The sequence below is a fragment of the Hemiscyllium ocellatum genome, chromosome 23 (assembly GCF_020745735.1).
Source record: "Hemiscyllium ocellatum isolate sHemOce1 chromosome 23, sHemOce1.pat.X.cur, whole genome shotgun sequence".
NCBI lineage: Eukaryota > Metazoa > Chordata > Chondrichthyes > Orectolobiformes > Hemiscylliidae > Hemiscyllium > Hemiscyllium ocellatum.
In genome coordinates, this window is record NC_083423.1 from 54,689,692 (window position 1) to 54,706,835 (window position 17,144).

A 17,144-nucleotide genomic window follows, 5' to 3' on the forward strand; every position below is an offset into this window, starting at 1 on the left:
AATAATTCCAGCAGTAACAGCATTACTCTATTCTCCATAAAACCAGGTTCCACTATATTATCACAATTCCTTGTGTTCAGCTGTACGTCCAAACGAGTGCCATTCAAGAATTGTTCAAACTAGTCTGCTTGTCAGATGGCCCTGCACGTGCATCCATCTTGTCAAGACAATGTTACCACAGTATAGAATTCAAACACTTATGGTAGAGTCTGCCTGTCTATTATGATGATAGGAGGTCTCAATACCACAGTTATTCAACCTCAGAGCTCTCATTTATTGACAAACGTCTGGCCTGTCATTCTCACAATGTTGTTCCTTATTCTTCGGATTGTAACTAATACCGCAATCTATTACTTATGTAGATACTTAGAAGATCATCCCATTCCCAGGAACTATGTTTTCAAGAAAACCGATCAATTGCAAGCAGTCACTATTTACAGATGGATGCGTAATGAGTGAGAAAGCCATCTCAGACTAATCCTGAGGTGTCCCTGCTATTACAACCATGGGCAAACCGTACTCCACTTCCACAATATCAACAGGGCATACACTTAATAGGCAGTAGCACAATATAACTTACTACCCATTTTGGGATGCCTAATTTTCAATTTGAACCACCAAAATATCAACTAACTCTTCCTTAGAAGCAGTGATCTAAAAGACAACGAGTGTATCATCAGAGACACATGAGTAAAATCTAATTTCATTTGTTTTATAAGCTTTAAATCATTTTGAAACCACACCATTTAGTACCTGTCGGTTCAGAAAAGTTAATGTGCACTGCATGAGGAGAATGTATGGGCTTTCGCATGAAACAGCCTGGCTTCAAAAGCTAAAAAGGCGGTGAATACTCACAAATCAAATAGTGTAAAATTACAGTTCACTGACTGACCTGGTCTTCTGCACTGCAGACAAAGGATTCTTGTATTAAATTGCCCAAGAACAAATCCAAGGGTTATACTTTACATCAGAATATCACTTATTGTATCCGTAGCTTCCGATGCGGTCTCTTCTACATTGGGGAGACTGGACGCCTCCTAGCAGAGCGCTTTAGGGAACATCTCCGAGACACCCGCACCAATCAACCACACCGCCCCGTGGCCCAACATTTCAACTCCCCCTCCCACTCTGCCAAGGACATGGAGGTTCTGGGCCTCCTTCACTGCCGCTTCCTCACCACCAGACGCCTGGAGGAAGAACACCTCATCTTCCGCCTCGGAACCCTTCAACCCCAGGGCATCAATGTGGACTTCACCAGTTTCTTCATTTCCCCTTCCCCCACCTCACCCAAGTTCCAAACTTCCAGCTCAGCACTGTCCTCATGACTTGTCTGGACTTGTCCGACCTGCCTAGCTCCTTCTCCACCTATCCATTCCACCCTCTCCTCCCTGACCTATCACCTTCATCCCCTCCCCCACTCACCCATTGTACTCTATGCTACTTTCTCCCCACCCCCACCCTCCTCTAGCTCATTTCCCCACACTTCAGGCTCACTGCCTTTATTCCTGATGAAGGGCTTTTGCCCGAAACGTCGATTTCGCTGCATTTTGGATGCTGCCTGAACTGCTGTGCTCTTCCAGCACCACTGATCCGAGAATCTGGTTTCCAGTATCTGCAGTCATTGTTTTTACCATACTAATATCGAGTACAGTTAAAGAGCTGTTTTTTTTCTAAGATTACTGAAGTGTATAGGAACATCTTATCTGTCTTTAAGAACCACATGCTAGCTATGGATTAATAGTGGATTAACAATCTGAAGATTGCAAGATCAAATCCCACCATTTAAAAAAATTCATTCACAGGATGTGGATGTCACGGGCCAGGCTAGAATCTATTGCCCATCCCTAATTGCCAGAGGGCAGCTGAGAGTCAACCTGTGGGTCTGGACTCATATGTTGGCCAGTGCAGGTAAGGATGGCAGCTTCCTTCCCTAAAGGGCATTAGTGAACCAGATGTGATTTTACAACAATCGGCAATGGATCTATGGTCATTATTAGACTTTTAATTCCAGATTATTATTGAATTCAAGTTCTGCCAGCTAAACCTGGGTTGCTGGATTAGTAATCTGGTGATTGCCTTCCAAAGTAAGTAAGTGAAATTTCAATGGTAAGTTAAACTGATTGTGATCATTGTGGGAAAACGATGACAGCTGCCTGACTGTGAAAATCAATGTCCTTTACGAGACAGTGGTCCAATAATTGAGACAGTCAACTCTTGATGTCTTCTGTCAAGGACTAACAAGCCACTCAAAGCTGCAGGTTACATTCACAGTGCAACTGTGATGGGCAATAAACACACCAAACATCCTAAAGTATAAACAAGGAGGGAACATTAACTTCATACAATAATGTGAGAAATTAGATGCAGCAAAATAGGAGACAATGTTTCATAACAAGTTGTGTGTCATGTGTGAAGAGCATTTCGGAGTTAGTAGGGTACTGAAATTTGCGTAAAGTCAAAACTTTTATTTTTTTTGACAACAATGCAAATTTTATGTAAACCTTGTCTAAAATTGTCAATGTATTCTACAGTACAAAATGCCAACTTTAACAAAGAGTAAAATTCTTCTAAAGCTTCGCGGCTCAACTTGTAAACTGTACATTTTATTACAAGTTATTTCAGAAGCAGCATTTAGGTAGATGAGGTCGAAATACTTAAAATGTCGCAGGTCTTTAGTAGAAATCATTAATTTACAAACAGTATGACAGCTGACCAGGTGCTTCTGTTACATCACATGATGAACCTTTTCTTTATTGCCTGCTGGCTTTGCCATTTTCATGTGTCTCCATTCTATAACACACACAAACATAAGTTGTCAATCTAAAGACATTGTTAAAAATGTTTGAACTACAAGTATGTGGTTACACCTCTAAGACTCTACAAAGCAATGTCATATGAATATTACGTACTATCACAGAAGAGTGAATCAAAATAAAATTTTTAACTCCCATTCTTTCAAAGAGTTTATCTAACATTTTACCATCCTATTAAGTGTAATGAATAACCAAGACTTATCGCACAGATGAAGGTATGTACAAAAATGTGAAAATGCTACTGACCCGTTTTCTTCTTTAAGATGCTGGTACAACTCAGCTTTGTTGTTAACAGAATTCAAGCGACCAGCAAATTCTTGATGCTTTCGTGAATTTGCTGTGTTGATTCTATTAGTCCACATTGCAAGCAAGGAAATTGGACCTGGAAAATTGAGACAGATGAATGGAAAAAATAAATCAGTGCTTTCCTCACACTAGAGGTACCTTCCAAGTCCTTACCTGCACCTACAAATGTATAACACCTCGTACCCTGCCAATTGTTTAAATTAATCCTAAACTCAGCAGTTACAGAATTTTCCTGAGAGAAATGGGCAAAAGGTGGTGCTGGCGAGAACAGATACAAACATTTCTTTCTCATAACAGCTGCACATCATCAAGTGCGTACAAAACCCATTGGAGGTGCAAAGTGAGGTTACACTATTCAAAAAAATGCAACAGTTTGTAAGGATTTGGAATGCACTGCCTGAAGGGTCCTGGATACGGATTTGATAGCTTTCCAAAAAGGACAGGTTAAAATACTTGGGAAGAAACAAGTTGTTGGGATTCTGGAAAAAATCCTCGGATCACAGACAAACTGGGTTTGTTCACTGCAAGAGCTAGCACAGACTTGAAGAACCAAATGGTATCCTTCTAAGCTGTGCTATTCTACGATCTTTGTTTGTGTGCCTACAAATCCCGACCTTTTATGATCACACTTTTGTCGGCTGAGTTCTATTATAGATTGCAGCCCACACTAACAGAATTGTCAACCTGAATTTGTCACATGACATTTACATTCTCCCATCAGTAGTGATGCTGTAACATGTCAGTTGTGCAGTCGCCAAATCCTCAGGCTGTATGGCCAAGAGTTCCGAACACCATAGCACCTCCATTTCCCAAATTGCCACCGTTTTTGCCGCTATATTTATTGTTTATAACTGACTTCATAAACATTAGAAACTATAAATTAGACATGTGGAGTAAATAACATCCACACACTTAGCGTCATACTCTCCAACTTCATACAATGTCTCTTTTTAAGACAAGCAATCTGAATCTCTTTCCCCATTGTATCCAACAATTCTGTGGCTTTATATCATATTATAAAGAATATATTCAGACTATGTTTAGCACAGCATGAGATGATATTTTGCTACACTTTAATCTATTGTATTACGCACACATTGAATACGAGATAGAATCATAACTAGGTTAACAGATATTTGCCAGTAACACAGCTTCTCACCTTTAACCTTTTCAGGAGGTTGTACTTCTCCGATGCTGACTCGGGGTTTCTTATTCAGGGGTTCAGGAGAGTCCGGAGAGTCCTTGATTATCTCAGCTTCAGCCAACTCCTCTTTTTCCCGTTCCAGTGTTCCTTTTAGGCTTTACAAAAAAGAAACAAATGTTTATCTGTGACTGCATACACATACCGTCAAATCATACTGCACTGGATCACTTATATTGAGGGTGACACTCAGTTTAAATATTTCAGAACACTAGTAAAACACACTAGAGCAGCTGGTGACAAACAAAATGCCGGTGCTGCTGTGAGGATAGGGTGAACATGGTGACCATCTTTCCTCCAGTAAGATAATAGAGGGCATTACCCTGAGTTTATTTTATGTATTTTTTTGTCAGTACAAAGGAGCCATGGCATGATAGCATTTATTCCCCATACCCAAGTACCATGAAGTTACTAAGAGTCAACCACCATAGACGGCCGGAGTGACACTGGAACATGAACAGTGGTAAACTTCCTTTCATGAAGGAGACTGATGAAGCTTTTACAAAGCTTACATTGTAACTTGCTGCCTATATTATAGCCACAAACAACCAAATCAATTCTGTTCAAATTGTGGAAAATTTATATTCTATAGGTTACTGAACCAGCACTATAACCAATACCTTATGGAAACTTCGACAATTTCCAGCTACGGAACTCCCCCCACCAGAAAAAAACACTGGGATGGGAAGAAATCGTGACAGAGGTAATCTGCCTTCAATAACTTCTGGAAAGCAGTGGAAGATCAAAGAAGAAAATAAAACCAATACAGAATGATGGATTTACTGCTGGAAATTTAAACTGAGGCATATCATTTTCCAAAAGAATTAGACCCATATTGCTTATAGTTGGACTGTCAGCGCTTTTGCACATTACACATTTTGGGCAACTTACACTTCAAAATTTGCTATTTCATAGCTAATGTCCCCACTAGTGACCATACAAAAATATCTTGTAATCGGTCTGATGGGAGGTATTACTGGAACTGTCTATTGTTCTATACAATTGCTGAACTGACAAGGTATGCTGACTCCATACCAAGGCTCGCTGCAGAGATTAGTTAGCTCTTCCCAGCTTCTATTCTGCTAGATTTTCTATGTGGTTACATTTTAAGTGTAATAGCCAACTGCAGTTTATCAAAATACCCAGTGTATTTCACAGACATATTGAAAACAATGACTCTAATTGGCAATAATAGCAATAATCTATAAAATACTATATACTCTTTGCTAAGTTTATCCAGTGCCCAATTTAAATGGAGGTCCTTTTCATCATATGATCTGTATTTATAAACACATCCTGTAAGTCCTGCCTTACTGATGAACAGCAATGTAAAGAGCTATTACTACATGGTGCAAGTGTAAGTGATGTTGCAGAATTGTTTTTCCTGATATGTTGTTAACCCTAAATTATGCTGTTCATAAGGTTACTAGACTTTCTTAACAACTTGCATTTAGACACCACCTTTAATACACTAAATTCTCCCAGAGCACTTCGCTGGGGTGTTATAGAACCTAGAACTGTCAAGAATGACACCAGAAACTCTTCATTTCTCAACTTGACCAAAGCACTTCATTCCGTATGTTGCAAGGCTCTGCAGATTGTGCTTAAAAACTTGGATGCCCAAGAAAATTCAGAAAGAAATTGCAGGATTTAGATGACTTGATGACAACAGGTTTGGGAGATCTGTAACAAATGCCTTTAATATCCAGTGTCAGATCATGCCTGTTACAACGCACCTAAATGTAGCTATTCTGATCAAAGAGCAACAGGCCAATTGCATCGGTATTAAAATTAACAATATTTTAATTTCAATAGGATTCTGCCATTAATAGATGGAAAGCTCGTTAATCTTAGTTGCTTTCATGCCAAAACAAAATTGTCCACTCTCGACATAAACAATCCACAGTTTATAGGTGACTGCAGTGTTACTACTCAATCTACACCAGATTTGCAAGCTCCCCCAATCTCTTCCATATTGCTGTCCTTGCACACCACAAAGCTCCTATCAACCCAGTTCGAAGGTCTGAGGATTTAGCATCAGCATCTTTAGTGGCATGTAGACTTAGGGCGAAAATCCATGACTAAGCTGCTATCCTCAAACCAAGGGACAGCTGATGATAAAACAAAATCTGACAGCAGCCAAATAAGGAAATATTAGGTTAGATGACCAAACTTTCAGATTTAATTTAGATATAGATTTCATTGTCATGTGTACTCAAGTACAGAAGTACAGTGATAAGTGTCTAATTTCACCACACACAGTGTCCTCTTCGGTACAAAGTAGTAAAAAAAACAAAGTTTAAAAAGTCAAGCATCACAGACTTTCATAGAATAAGCATAAAAATAAAGAAATAATGTAATAGTTAACATTAAAGTCCTTCTTAATATAAACTAGAAAAATAAAGGCCAAACAAGTAAATTATAACAGAGAAAACAAGGAGTAAAAGGCATATAAGGCCTTGGCAGCTGAGATCATGACCAATAAATGTGAATTTTAAAACCATGGCCCAGAGAACAAAACAATATTTCTGTCTATCATTCAAAACAAGATTAAATTTCCCCAATCAGCAGCACTCTCTCCTGGTGGGCTACCACACCAGAGATTGCTTCGTCAGTTAAAAGACCACAGATAGTGCATCATCATTAGCAGGGAATCTTTGTTCCTGCTTCCAGAGTGAATCAGGCTCCTTTCATCCCTAACAGCAGCCATCTTACATCCTTATAGGAATGGCAATGCCAATTGGTGCTGAGCTATGAGTAGCCATACAGTGGGGTACTTCATTCTCTGCTTGGGTGAAGGCATATAAAAACCGGTTACCAGAGAAGTGCTTAATTGCGGATCTGTCCCCATTAATTGAGGTGGTTGGTATGGTCAAGTGAGGAAAGACATCCTGTCCGCAGGCTATCCAATTCATGAAATGGGAGATTTTTGCAACAAAATAATGATGCCTATTAAAATTAATTTCCTAAGAGGCATACCTTGAAACAAAAGTAACACCTTGGGTGATAGCTTGCTTACTAATATCAATTACCTCTTCATTTCAACAATTCTGTACTCACCGCTCAGAATCTTGCCAAGATTTCTCAGGCTCATAATCTTTCACTACTTTTTCTGATTTATCTTCTTTATCTTCTCTCTTTCTACGGCTCTTCTTCCGCTCCTCCTCTTCAGGCGGCTTGCTCCTGCAAGCTAGCAGACATTCCAGAACGCGCTGATGCTTCTCGGAATTGTTTAAGTGGGCTCTGACCAGGGTTTCCAACTCATTCCACATTATCCGGTACTGTTCATCTCTGCAACGGAAATTGGAAGGCCATAGTTGGATAGAAGTACCAAAGGAACTTCAAAATATTTAACTATTAAAATGCATTAACATAATTAGACTCATGATCTACACCCCACAATGTTCAAATAAGTGGCTACAGAAATAGTAAATGCAATGATAGCAATCTTCTGAAATTCTACAGTTTCTGAAATGGATTTTCCAGTTTGCAAACAGCAAGTATAACCCCACTATTTAAGAAAGGAGGGCAAGAGAATAAAGGGAACCATACCTGTTAGCCTAACACAAGCTGTAAAGAAATTGGTACAATCTATATTAAGGATTGAAAACAGGGCCTGTGTTAAAATGGCAGGCTTTCGAAGCAGTAATTGTTGTGGGGAACTCTTCTGTCAGGGGCACGGACAGGGGATTCTGCAGCTGTGAGTGAGAGTTCAGGATGGTATGTTGACACTCCAGTACCAGGCTCAAGGATGTCTCAATGATTGCAGCATAATGTCAATGGTGGAGAGTGAGAAACTGGAATATTCTAAGTAATAGTGAGAATAGAGAGGTAGATGAGGATTGTTCTGAAGCTAAATGGAGCAAATTAATTAGAAAACGTAAGCAACAGCAAGTCAGAGAACAAGGTAACTCTGAATAATTAACCTGTATTTATTGCAATGTAAGGACTTGTATGGGAACATGGGACTGAGACATCATCGCTATTATAGAAACAAAGCTGAGGGAGGGACAGGACTGGCCTCTCAACGTTCTGGGGTTTAGACACTATAGGAAGGATAGAAAGGGAGGCAAAAGACAGAGAGAGTGGCATTTGTTTTTTTTAAAATCATCATTGAACCCCTATAGTGTGGAAGCAGGCCATTTGGCCCATCGAGTCCATACTGACGTTCCAGACCTAACCTAACCCCTCCCACCCCCGCAAATGGTGAACACGGTGCAATCATTGACAAACATCCCCAATTTTGACTTTATGACAGAGGGAAGGTGATTGATGAAGCAGTTGAAAACTGTTGGGCCAAAATTGTTGTTGAACAGAGAGACAAGAAGGTTCAGGTTATATAGCTCTTTGAAATTGCATCACGGATAGGCAGGATGGTTAAGGCAGTGTTTAGTATGCTTGCCTTCACTGCTCAGACCTTTGAGTAAAGGAGTTGGGATGTCATGTTGAGGTTGTACAGGATGTTGGTGAGGCCACTTTTGAAATGTGTGCATAGTTGTGGTCACCTGCTATAGCAAGGCTACTATTAAATTGGACAGTGTGCAGGGAAGATTTACCAGGATATTGTCAGGACTGGAGGGTTTGAGTTATAAAGATAGGCTGGGACTTTCTTCCTTGGAGTGTACGAGGTTAGGGGTCTCTCAAATCAGAGCACACACAAGGTGAATAACAATGGTCTTTAGCCTAGGGTGGGTGTGTTCAAAGCTAGGGGGCATATTTTTAATGTGACAGAAGAAAGGTTTAATGGGGCCCTGAGGGCCCTGTGGAATGAACTGCCTGAAGTGGTAGATGCAGGTACAGTTACAACATTTATGAGACATTGAAAGATACATGAATAACAAAAGCTTAGAGGGATATGGACTAAACACAGGCAAATTGGACTAGTTTAGTTTGGAAAACTTGGTTGGCATGCCTGAACTGGACCGAAGGGTCTGTTTCCATGCTATATGACTCTATGAGTCAGCAAAGTCAATGTGGATTTATAAAATAAAAATTTTGTTTCACAAACTTGAGCTTTGTAAGAATGCAACTAGCAGAAAAAATGGCTGTTCTATAGAAGAGATATGGGGGTAACCAGCAAATGTAGTATACTTAAATTTCCAGAAAGCTTTTGAGGAGGTCCTACATGAAGTTAATAAACAAAATTAGAGCGCATGGAACTGTACTGTGAACTGATTAACAGACAGAAAGCAGTGTGTAGGAATAAATTGGTTGTTTTCATTCTGTCAGATTGTGACTTGTGGAGTACCATAAAGACCAGTGCAAGGCCCCCAATCGATGTCAGTGATTTGGATGTAGGGATTAAATGTAATATTTCCAAATTTGCAGTTTATATAACAAGGTGGAATGAGAGTTGCTGAAAGAGGCTGAGTGAGTAGGCAAAACGTTACAGATGGAATGCAATGTTGTGAAATGTGAGGTTATTCACTTTGGTCAGAAAACCAGAAACAGTATTTCTTAAATGGCGAGCGGCTGGTATTGTTGAACTTCAAAGGGACTTGGATACTCTTGTTCATGAGTCACCACACGTTAACATTCAGATACAGCAAGTAACTAAGATGTTGGCCTTTATCACACAAGAATTTGAATATAGGAGTAAAATGTCCAACTGCAATTATATGGAGACTTGGTAAAATCAAGCTGGAGTATTGCATACAACTTTGGTGTCCATACCTCTGGAAGGATATAATGGCCACAGAGTGTGTGCAACAAAGGTTCAACCAACTAATTCTTGAGATGGAGGGATTGTCCTATCACAGCAGACTAAACAGACTGAGACTTTATTCTCTGAAGTTGAGAAGAATGAGAGGTGAACTCATTCAAACATACAGAAGTCTTACAGGGCTTATCAGGTTACATGCAGAAAGGACATTCCTAGAACCAGGGACAAAGTCTCAGAATAAGTAGGTCATTTCGGACTGAGATAAGGAGGAAATCCTTCACTTAGAGGGTCGTGAACCACCAGAATTCTCTAGTCTAGAGGCTGGGGGAGACTCTGTCATCAAGTATGTTTCAGATGAAGATGGATAGATTTCTAGGAATTAAAAACAGTATACAGATTGAGCAAGAAAATGGTGCTAAAGCAGAAAATGAGCCAACTGAATGGAATAAAGGGGATAAATAGCCTCCTCCTGCTTCTGTTTCCAATGTTCTTACAAAAAGCGAACTGCTGCCATTTAATCCAGTTGTATATCAAGGTGGCTTGGCCTCACTAGTAAGTACACTTTCACTTGCTAGTGAGTTGAACATATGCAAACAAGCAGAGCCTGTCCTTCACCAGCTCTTTCGCTGCAGAGCTGCTGCTTAACGTATAGCACATGACACAAATTTGAGACCACACTCAATATCACCCAATATTAATATAACGCTTCAGGCATCATATAATGACATGACAAATCCCAAATTGAATGAGTGGAAATGATGGTTTAATTTACTGAAAACTGCTTCACGCTGACAATTTATATTATGCAACTAACAAGCATTCAATTTTGAAGAAATAGTTCTTTTCACTGGGGGATTGGTTGGTTTAGTACACAGAAACTCTGCTGCAAAATACACATTGTTTGCTGGAGATCCCACTTCCAATTCAGGTTGACATTAGCTCCAAAATTTTAAACAGATAAAAGTACACATGTAGTATTTCTTGAAGAAAACACACAAATGAAGGAACATAATCAATAAGTAGAAAGATTATTATAGAGATTTAAAGCAGGTTAGAAGAAACACAAGATTAAGCTATAGATAATGACACCAAAAGAATGGAAACACTGAATTCTGGTAGGGATGGGCAAAGTGAACATTGGATCCAGAACTCCAAAAGGTAACTGAACCAGCACAAAAGCAATGAGGCTGGATCAGAAAGGCAGGAGACGAATGTGAAAAGGAAAATTCTACCATGGACAAACAACACACTAAAATACAGAGACTGTAACAGGTTTCTGGGACAAGCAGTACAGTGTTGGTATGGGGCTTTGTCAGGGTAAGCAGGTATTAGAGTTGCAAAATAGAAAATATTTTAACTCATTGATAGCATCCCTTTGCTGGAAATGACATGCCGAGTCACTTCACAGAAACACTTCAACACTAAATGTCTCACAATTCAGGCAGATAACCAAAAGTCTTGGTTTTAAAGCAACACATTAAAAAGAAAGCAAGGTTTAGGGAGAGAACACCCAGAGCTTAGTGCCCAGGGGGCTGAAGTTAAGTTTCTTTTGAGGAAAACAACAAATATCACATTAAAAACTGAACATGTCTACAGCAAAACTCTGGCTAGCTGAAATGAAGCATTAGATAATTAAAATTCACTCTTAAGGAAATGTGTTACCTTTTGGAGCCTTTGCCTCTGGTGCCAACTGTTGAAATGGGCAAGTGATCATTTTTTCTTTCCATATCTACCAAATTGTAGATAGTTTTTTGGCAATTAAGGACATCGTCATCAGTTAGACTCTCCTTCACAATTAGACTGGCTAAAGGTACAACCTGGGCATCAAAAAGAAAAAGAGAAAACATGAGTAAATTGAACAAACAGGTAATTGGCAACTTTGGACATACCAGGGAGCAACAGCTAGAAGTTAGGGCGGCACGGTGGCACAGTGGTTAGCACTGCTGCCTCACAGCGCCTGTAGACCCGGGTTCAATTCCCGACTCAGGCGACTGACTGTGTGGAGTTTGCACATTCTCCCTGTGTCTACGTGGGTTTCCTCCGGGTGCTCCGGTTTCCTCCCACAGTCCAAAGATGTGCGGGTCAGGTGAATTGGCCATGCTAAATTGCCCGTAGTGTTAGGTAAGGGGTAAATGTAGGGGTATGGGTGGGTTGCGCTTCGGCGGGTCGGTGTGGACTTGTTGGGCCGAAGGGCCTGTTTCCACACTGTAAGTCTAATCTAATCTAAAAAAAAGTATCTTTTCTTTTAAACACCTCCCTCCAATTTCTCAACTTGCATTAGCCAGCAGCCCATTGTGGATAGTGGATCATGCTGTCTGGCAAAAGGAGACTAGTACCAGGTAGAAATGCATTGTCAAGGTCAGAATTCTCAATAAGTTCACTCCTAACCCATGGTGCCGTAAGTGAATTTCAATGGTTGGTTTTTTGGTGGTCACATTTAAACTGCCAGTAAACATTAGCCTAACACAAAAACTTATACAGTGCTTGTGCAAACACTAAAATAAATACTGCCAGGTAGACGCAAGCATTCCTAGTTCAAGCCCTTTTCCAGGGTTTGAGCCGAAAATCTGAGCCGATATTCTATTTTAGCACTGTGTACAATAATGTCAAAGGTACTCATCTCAACCACAGCTTTGTTAGACCTCTCCAGTAGATTAGCCGATTAGAATCCGATAGTAATATTTCAGGGAGGAGACAGTTTCCCTGTGTACTAGCCACCATTACCCCAAAAACACATCAACTGGTAACATTCTTCTCATCATTATCCTTTAAGTAATGTCACAGAATCTTATGTAAATATATGCTTGCCCATCTTGTGTTGAAACATAAATGACCAACCTGCTTTTTGCAGACCAACCAAGACATATTATTTCATTTTAACCAATGAAAATTGAAATTGGAAATTTGGTCCACTGCTTTAAGAATATCCTTGATATTTGAATAACACTGCACCAGTTCTGAAATAACTTTATATCCATAAATAATCATGGTCCCAACAGAATCCAGCCAGCAACATTTACCAACAAGGTCTACAAAATAAAACTGCTCAAAGCATGCAATTGCAGAATACAGTAATTCCTCACTTAATATCTTAAGTTATATTCTCGGAAAGCACACTTTAAATGAAAAAAACTAAGTGAATCAAGGATTCCCATTGGAATCAATGTCAAAAAATGTCATTTCTATCCACAAAAAAAAATCAATATACAAGTTGAACTGGTGTACCCTAAATGCACAGCACTGTGCATTTCCAGCTGAAACAACTTGTAAATAAATTGTTAAATATAAAAGAATCAGTGCACAAATCCAAGTTAATGCCAGGTGATGATATTTCCTTCATTCAAAATAACCTTAATAAAACTTGTAAAGACTTTCACAGAGAACATTTATTCCTTTAGTATTCAAGGTTCTCTATTTTAATTTGTCAAGTGACACAATGACAGATGATACGCATGCTGTCCACTTTTACAGGGATTCAAGTGACTTATCGTTTACCCCCGCACACATTTAAGAGTCACCTCAGGTCAATTCTCAAAATACTGTCTAAGAATGGACTATATTTCTTGAAACAAAATAGGCATCCTTTGAAAATAATCTACTGAAACAAATCTTACCAGAGTTAAAATACCAATGTTCATTTTGAACAGAGTAAACTGTCATCGCAACTGTGGAATAAGCAGAATCTCTCCTCCTGCCCTGACTTTCAAATTTTTGATTCCTACCATTTGGGGAACACTTGGAAGTTAGGTGATCAATGTCCACGTGCAAACATCACCAAATGTAAGGAACCGTTGAGACTTTAAAGTGCTCCTTACTGCCTCTGCAATGTTGCTCAAAACAACATAGGGAACTACAGTACATCAGGAGGAAATGTTCTTAGCTCGGTCAACTTCTAACAACTTTAATTTCCAATAGGTCAAATATAATGTGAACTATGTGTCATAAGACCATCACTGAAGGAAGAAAACCAATTAATTCTCATTCAAAAGTTATTGCCTTTGTACTTAATTAAAATATGTCATATGCCATAATGCTAAATCGTGCTGCTCCAATGCTTTGAAAGGTGCACAGTGCAGTTGGACATTGATCCCATTACCTGAGGATGAACACCAACAACATGCTCAACTTGTGGAAATTGCATGTGAATCAACAGAAATTTTCTTACAGCCTGCATGTTGAAGATTGTAGTCTGAGAAATAATCATTGGCCAATAACGTGTGTGCCTCTCCAGCTGGGCCTTTGCTCTCTCCAGTGGCACTTCCATACTTCCATCCATCAGATAGCCCCTTTCCATTACAGGAGTTAACCGGTTTTCCCTCATGAACTCACCAAAGTCCTAACAAAACAAAAACAGTACCGTGAACCCAGAACACTGGATGTGATACTGACCTTCTTGAATTAAAGTCTCTTTTTAAAAATGAACAATTATAACTCCAATGTTTGACTGTAATAAAAAGGATCGACCACCAACCATCCCTATAGGATTAGATTTTAAGTTCTCTCACCAGACTTCTAATTTGCCAGTTGGAGATGTGCTGTCCAGGGGTATGATTCTGCTATAGGGCCCTGTGCATTGCTGACACAGGAGAGGTCCTGGGTTCAAATCCTGGACAAGCCCTCATTTCATTTTGTCGGCATGGACCAGTTTGGGCCAAAGGGCCTGACTCTGTGCTGTAGGACTCTCTGACTAATAACAATAAACTGGCATTTGGATTCTTCTTGTCCCATTTATATTACACATTATTTATGTCTTACACAAAGGAGTATCTTGCACAGAATCCAAAATCTAACAGAAAAATAAGTGCATGAAGCTAGCCTGCTGACTCAGTTGTTAACAGTGAGGTGTCACAGAACCAGAGTTAGGAGCTCCAGCCTAATTCTTGTTGTGTGTTCAGTCAGCTAGGATAGCAGAGCAGCTTAACAATGGCCACTGGGTTACCAAGTTAAGGATGACAAGAATCGGGAAGGGTTGAAAAATGTGGTGTTGGAAAAACACAACAGGCCAGGCAGCATCAGAGGAGCAGGAGAATCGACGTTTCGGACATAAGCCCTTCTTCAGCAATGAGGCTGGTGTGCCAAGCCGGCTGAGATAAAAGGTAGGGGGGAGGAGTGCTGGGAATACAATAGGTACCTATTGGCACATGAAGTGATTCTGCATTTAGCTTAGCTAATGCAGATACAGTACAATGCATCTACAATATTACTGCATTTGAAGACAAGTACTCTGTGTGCCATTAGAGAATGCATTAAAGATTCAATTCTTGTTACAATCAATAATGAATTAGAATTTGATTAGAAGACAGAGGTGATCAGTTTCAAATAAACAGGAACTTAACGCTTTTATAAGTATATGGAAGACTATTTTAAGAATTGATGTAAATTTGTTCAAGCATCAATTTTTTTCATTGTACATTGCTAATTTAGTTTTTAAGCAGCCAGTCCATACTGACTATTATTGATATCAGGACATAAGAACAAATTAGAAATACTTATATTTTTGCAAAGTGACTAACCGTAATCCTGTAATCAGTAACCCTTCCTCCACACCCTTCACTAATCGATGGGGGGTCCTCCAGAATGGAACGAACACTGCTTAAAACGTGCAGGAAAATCTCACCACCATGACTGCAAAGCATGTGACTAATCACTTTGGAACCCGACTTACGCGGCTGTTCCAACAAAACTGATCGACCTGACATATACGAAAGGATAGAAATATTAGTTTTTATATTAAAAAACACATTAGTTTTCTACACTGCAACATTACAACAGTAACCCATTTCAATGATACTTCATTAACAGTTTCATGTTTCAAAGTCCCAAACCTTTGAAAGGTTGCAGAGAAATACAAGTGCTTCCTTTTAGGAATAGTGCAAGTAGGCAAAGTGGAAGTTGATTTACAAAGGGGTAGAATATACACACACACACACTAAAGAGACTGTGCATGCAATTAATGCTGCAACAACTTTCTTTCACACACTACACAAGCAATGTCACATGTAAACTGCAGAAGGAGAACCAAGCTCTGCAGTTTCAGATAAGAATTTTCATCAGTTTGATTTATCTAGCAATGAAAATTATTCACATAGACATGTATGGACTGGAATCCCTAAGGTTGCCACAATTTCAACTCAGCTCCCTCAAAAACAAAAAAAAAGGATGTAGTGAAAACACACCCACAATTCTGTTATCAGCGGAAGCAGAGTTAGCAGGATTTACTCAAACTTGTACAAACTGGATTATTTGGCTAGTTTTATTGCAATGTCAGAACAATATGCAATACGCTATTGTTTCCTCTGAATTCTCTTTTCTTCGATGCACACATGGCAGAATATGTCTGTACAAGTAGGTAAGGGCCTAAGCAACTTGAAAAAATACATGAGACACCTTTAAACAATAGAGATGCAAATAAAATATATTACAACTGAAGTCATTACTCATTTAATGTTGCAGATGATTCAGCAGACTTTACAGCAAATAACAAACACAGTGGATTAGCAAGAGATATTAAATTGCAAACTAAACACTATGTTTATACACATTTAAGTGGCTAGCTAGGGAACCATTTGGGCTATAAAGAACAGCTTCATGTGGAGACAGAAAACATGGTTTAATCAGTACATTGCATGTGTCTTTGAAGCAAAGTATTGACACTGGAAGAGAAGGTGGAAGCTGTGAAAGGATGATAATAGGGCAGAGAAGATGGACTAAAAATTCCTGTTGATCCTACATTACTGATCCTGATGCAAAGTATCTATTAAGAAGTCAGAGCTGATGATAATCTTATTTTTACATTTAACATTCTGCTAACTATTCACATGATTAAGCTTAGCACAAGGCTGTACACAGTAAGGGAGGTCAGTTAGTTCAGATAGTTAGAGTGTGGTGCAAATAACGCTAAGGTCATGGGTTCAATCCCCACACTGACCAGGTATGTCATTAGCATTTGCAAGATGCAAGTTCACACTTGCAGGGTATATGTTTAATGGCGACACTGCGGCTCAGTGGTTAGCACTGCTGCCTCACAGCGCCAGGGACCCAAGTTTGATTCCAGCCTCAGGCGACTGTCTGTGTAGAGTTTGCACATTCTCCCCGTGTCTGCGTGGGTTTCCTTCAGGTTCTCTGGTGTCCTCCCACAGTCCAAAGATGTGCAGGTTAGGTG

General features: G+C 39.5%; 1 protein-coding gene across 1 annotated transcript in view; it reads right to left on the reverse strand.

Moving 5' to 3' along the window:
• Positions 1–2,536: 2,536 nt before the first annotated feature.
• Positions 2,537–17,144, reverse strand: part of ints13 (integrator complex subunit 13) — a 78,881-nt gene continuing 64,273 nt past the window's right edge. The window contains exons 11-17 of the mRNA XM_060843264.1: positions 15,496–15,674; positions 14,148–14,318; positions 11,645–11,799; positions 7,381–7,611; positions 4,279–4,418; positions 3,060–3,195; positions 2,537–2,790 (exon numbers count right to left, since the gene is read on the reverse strand). Of these exons, the coding sequence (XP_060699247.1) occupies positions 2,751–2,790; positions 3,060–3,195; positions 4,279–4,418; positions 7,381–7,611; positions 11,645–11,799; positions 14,148–14,318; positions 15,496–15,674 (1,052 nt within the window). The 3' untranslated portion in view covers positions 2,537–2,750. The remainder of the gene's footprint in view (positions 2,791–3,059; positions 3,196–4,278; positions 4,419–7,380; positions 7,612–11,644; positions 11,800–14,147; positions 14,319–15,495; positions 15,675–17,144) is intronic.